Source organism: Larus michahellis, unplaced genomic scaffold (genome assembly GCF_964199755.1).
Source record: "Larus michahellis unplaced genomic scaffold, bLarMic1.1 SCAFFOLD_34, whole genome shotgun sequence".
Lineage (NCBI taxonomy): Eukaryota > Metazoa > Chordata > Aves > Charadriiformes > Laridae > Larus > Larus michahellis.
Window position 1 is genome coordinate 1511372 of NW_027436399.1, and position 5068 is coordinate 1516439.

General features: G+C 52.2%; 1 protein-coding gene across 1 annotated transcript; it reads left to right on the plus strand.

Annotated features, from left to right (window-relative positions):
* The first annotated feature begins 2412 nt into the window (after positions 1 to 2412).
* On the plus strand, positions 2413 to 3372 carry LOC141737356 (olfactory receptor 14J1-like). The gene has a single exon (XM_074572042.1). It carries the CDS (start codon positions 2437 to 2439, stop codon positions 3370 to 3372), a length of 936 nt encoding a protein of 311 aa, XP_074428143.1. The 5' UTR covers positions 2413 to 2436.
* Positions 3373 to 5068: the final 1696 nt, after the last annotated feature.

Genomic DNA, 5068 nt, shown 5'->3' on the forward strand with positions numbered 1-5068 from the left:
GCTCCTCTGCCAAGCGCAGCAGGGCTGAGGGCTCTGCCTGCAGGCAGCAAGAGGAGAGGAGGGAGGCAGCATTAAGTTAAAGGCAGCCTGGAGAGGGAGGATGCTGAGAGTTAATAGGGGGAGAAATCTTCATAAAGCAAAGCGGCTGTGGTTCCTGCAGAGGTCTCCAAAGCTGGCACATCCCACAGCCCATGGGATCTGTCAGGAGGACTCTCACAACTCCTCTGTTGTGTTTTAGGAGGACATGCTGGCGAGCAGGGCTTTCCTGTGGCACCATCAAAGGCACAGGGCATGACGGCTGCCTTCTTCCATGAACAGCCCAAGGGCTGTGAAGGTGGGTGTGCAGCCAGGGGTGCCCAGGTCTGTCTGTCAGAGCAGGTCCCTGCACCCCATGGGCTGTGTGCTGGGGCAGGGACATATCTCCTGCCAGGGTCAGCTCTCAGCCTGCCTGGGGAGCTTCCCACAGCAACTGTGGGGAGAAGCTGTGGGTGGAAGGAGCAACCACAGGTAGGGGAGGCACCTGCTGTTGAGAGTACGCTGCATGTGTCAGGGCTGCTCACAGCTCAAGATCACCTCCAGGCATTCCGGAGAGGACTTTTCAAGACAGAGTTCCCTGGAAGGGAAGTGTCTCTCTTTTGAGATCTCTCATCTCGTTGGCTGGGTGGGCAGTGGCACATTTTCAAGGCGACTTTTCAATTGCAAACTCAAATGAGAGATCACTGTATAGATTGGGAGCTTTTCTGGGTCTGTGTTTAGTTTCCAGTTTTTCAGGTTTTTTGGGGGATACAGACAGAACCAGCATCCCCTTTCCAGTCTCCTCAGGGTTTGTGGGACCTGTTCTTTAGCCCCTGCACACACGGAGAGGCTGCAGGGCAGAGCTGGGTGCAGAGGGGCTGGGCTGGGGTCTGGGAGCACTGGAGGGAAGAGACGAGGGGCCAGGGAAACAGCTCCTGGCAGGGAGAGCTCCAGGCAGCAGAGATGGGCAGGGGAGGAGGGAACTGCTCAAGGAAACCCTGTTGTAGGGGAGATATCGGCACCTCCCAGCCACCCCCGCAGTGCAGACACCTTCCTTGAGCAGCCCAGCCCAGCCCTTGGACCTCACGGCCGTGGGTTCTCAGGTGGGAGTCACCTTTCTGTCCAGCAGAGCAGCAGAAGAGGCGAAGGGCATCCCTTCTGCCACGTGCCCATTTCTGGTGATCAGCAATCGGGACGAGGGCAACTGTCCTGCCTTCTCACTGTCCGGGAGGTGGCGTGCACAGCTGGGTGAGGGTAACGCTGTCCTGAGGGCTTGGCTGCCTCTGCCCTGGCCTCTCTCAGCCAGACCCTCACAGTATTTTTCCTGCTTTATCCACACGTCTGTTTGAAGTTATCTTTTTATTGCTGTCAGACTCCCCGGGGAGGGGAATTTCAGCTGCAGAGTCCCACACTGATCTTGCTCATCCATTCCTGTAGTTTGTCCATGGGAACAAGTGTCCCAGCTTTCCTCTAAGCTGTGGGGCTGTGGGCAATGCAGCCTGTGGGGCTGGGGAATGAGTCAATTTTCTCTTACTGAGATGCAAATATTAGGACAACGGGCTTCTCCTTTGGGCGTCCATCCAAGCTGTGAGCTGCCCTCCAGGATTGAAAGCTGTCCCGTAGCACCACTGTGTTATCTGAAAGCCCCACGGAGAAACACAGAGACTCTGTGGCTGAGGAAATGCGGTTGGGTTGGTGAAATGAGCCCTGTGTGTCCTTGGCTAGAAGTGGGTGCTGAGACCTTCAGAAAGGGTGAGACGTTTCATGGTCTGAGGTGGATCCCTCTGCTCTCAGCAATGTCTGGTTGCAACAAATGAGTGTGATGACCCTCCCTCTCATGAGGCTGCAAGGACTTGTCAGCTGGGAACAAGACGGATGGACAAACCAGGTCCCCGACTCTGCTCTAAGCCACAGGCAATCATCCTGCTTTACAGGACTCGCTCTTTTCTCCTTGAGTGTGGCAGAAATGCCGAGCATTTTTGACACGCAAGAAAACTCCCCAGGTGAGATCTGGGGAGCTGTAAAGAACCTCAGACTTCTCAAACTGCCTTCTGGAATCTTAGTTCCTTAGCAGAGAGAGTGCTGATGCTGACAGGCCCTTCTGCATTAGAAGTGCTTTCATCAGACAAAGTAGAACACCAGGGTTGGTCCCTGACGCCACCGTCCCATGAACCCACCGCTGCAGAGCAGCGCGGAGTCCTCGGCAGCCGGCAGGCAGAGGCCCTGCTCCTCCCAGCACATTCAGCCAGCACCGACCAGAGCTCCAGCCATGGAGCTGAGGAAGGTCTCCTGGAAAATGAACAGGGGTGTGTGCAGCAGGGGCAGAGTCCATGGGAAACGGATTTGATTTTGCTTAGAGAACTAACCTCTCCACTAACCTACTGTGTTTTCTTGCTTGAGCAGATTGCCCAGAGGCAGCAAATGTCCAACAGCAGCTCCATCACCCAGTTCCTCCTCCTGGCATTTGCAGACACACGGGAGCTGCAGCTCTTGCACTTCGGGCTCTTCCTGGGCATCTACCTGGCTGCCCTCCTGGGCAATGGCCTCATCATCACCGCCATCGCCTGTGACCACCGCCTCCACACCCCCATGTACTTCTTCCTCCTCAACCTCTCGATACTGGACCTGGGCTCCATCTCCACCACTGTCCCCAAATCCATGGCCAATTCCCTTTGGGACACCAGGGCCATTTCCTATGCAGTATGCATTGCCCAAGTCTTTCTGTTTGCCTTCTTGGTTGGAGCAGAGTTTTCTCTCCTCACAGTCATGTCCTATGACCGCTACGTTGCCATCTGCAAACCCCTGCACTACGGGACCCTCCTGGGCAGCAGAGCTTGTGTCCACATGGCAGCAGCTGCCTGGGGCAGTGGGTTTCTCAATGCTCTCCTGCACACGGCCAATACATTTTCCCTACCCCTCTGCCAGAGCAATGCCCTGGACCAGTTCTTCTGTGAAATCCCCCAGATCCTCAAGCTCTCCTGCTCACACTCCAACCTCAGGGAAGTCGGGCTTCTGGTGGTTAGTTTCTGTTTAGTCTTTGGATGTTTTGTTTTCATCGTGCTGTCCTATGTGCAGATCTTCAGGGCCGTGCTGAGGATCCCCTCTGAGCAGGGACGGCACAAAGCCTTTTCCACGTGCCTCCCTCACCTGTCTGTGGTCTCCCTGTTTGTCAGCACTGCCATGTTTGCCTACCTAAAGCCCCCCTCCATCTCCTCCCCAGTTCTGGACCTAGCGTTTTCAGTGCTGTACTCGGTGGTGCCTCCAGCAGTGAACCCCCTCGTCTACAGCATGAGGAACCAGGAGCTCAAGGATGCCCTGTGGAAACTGGCCCATGGGATGCTGTTTCCCCGACAATAACCTGCCTCTGCTTCTCCGCACATTTCACAGAGTTTATCTTAGGCCAGAGTCTGTTTTTTTCTCTTGTGATAGTCCTACTTATTGATATATTTCTGTGTTTATAGTACTTGTCTTAGGCTTGATCCTATTGTGTCTGACTCTTGCACGACACTGTGTCAGATGTGGCCTGTCAGATAACTGCTCTTCAATAAAACAGTATCTCCCAGGTTTTTGTGGTTCAACCCTGGACAACAACTAGGAAAACACAGCCATTTACTCACTTTCCGCCCTCTCCGCAACAACAAGTAGCATAAGGAATTGAGGGAGAAAAAGGATAAAACAAATCTTGTGGCTTGAAGTAAAGACAGATTAACAAACAAATAACATAAGAGGAATATAATAATAACAGGCAAAAGAATACACAAAATAATTGATGCCACACAAATTGCTCTCACCACCCAATGAATGATTGCCCAGCCTGTCCCAAGCAGCGATCATGGATCACTGCCCCCCGGCCAACCCCCGTTTATACGCTGCGCATGATGGCTATGGTATGGAATATTCCTTTGGCCAGCTTGGCCTGCCTGTGCTCCCTCTCAGCTTCTATATATATATATACAGACACAGAGATATTAGTCTGTGGACCATCCCACTGAAATGTCCGTTGAGTTCATTTAGTCCATGACTTTGGGCTCCATCTGTCTTAATTATCTTTCAAGGCAGGAGAGATAGTGTGTGGTGTAGAATTGTTATATGCTGCACCTGGAGCTCGCAGCTGGTGTATCTGCACAGCCCATGCTCATGCCCATGGTCTACGGGTGGAAGATGTCGGTTTCAAGAAGATTGCTGGGCACCAGTTATTGACGTCAGCTCTGGTTCCATCACTTCTGCACTTTGTTCAGTTGCATCCAAGTTCATTCCTCATTAATTTAGGTGACTCTCACGGTAATACCATCGATATAGCATACAGCAACTGTAGTAGTGATGACATATAGGGGTAATTTGGCCTCTTGAGGGACCTGCTTGGCAGGGTAACATGTGAAAAAATAGTGGAAGGAAGAGGGGCCCAAGAGAAATAGATAATATTCAAGGATCACCTCCTCCAAGCTCAGGAGAAGTGCAGCCCAAGAATGAAGGAGTCAGGCAAAAAAGTCAGGAGGCCTGCATGGATGAACAAGGGGTTCCTGGACAAGTTCAAAAGCAAAAAGGAGGCCTACAGAGGGTGGAAGCAAGGATGGGTTGACTGGGTGGAATACAGAGAAACTGTCCAAGTGGCCAGGAACCAGATTAGGCAAGCTAAAGCCCAGATAGAATTAAATCTATCTAGGGACATCGAGGACAACAGGAAAAACATCTATAAATACATCAGGGATAAAGGCAAGACTAGGAAAAATGTGGGCTCTCTCTGGAAGGAAAGAGAGACCTGCTCAGCCAGGATATGGAGAAGGCTGAAGTACTCAATGACTTTTTCGCCTCGGTCTTCACCAGCAAGGGCTCTAAACACACCGCCCAAGTCACAGAAGGCAAAAACAGGGGCTGTGAGAATGAGGAACAGCCCACTACAGGAGCACGAGATCATCTAAGGAACCTGAAGGTACACAAGCCCATGGGACCTGATGAAATCCATCTGTGGGTCATGAGGAAACTGGTGAATGAAGTTGCTAAGCCTGTTTCCATTACATTTGAAAAGTTGTGGGAGCCCAGTGAAGTTCCCACT

What these genes read in the sequence shown, in the direction of transcription:
- LOC141737356 (XM_074572042.1), top strand. Translation starts at nt 2,437, where the DNA reads ATGTCCAACAGCAGCTCCATCACCCAGTTCCTCCTCCTGGCATTTGCA.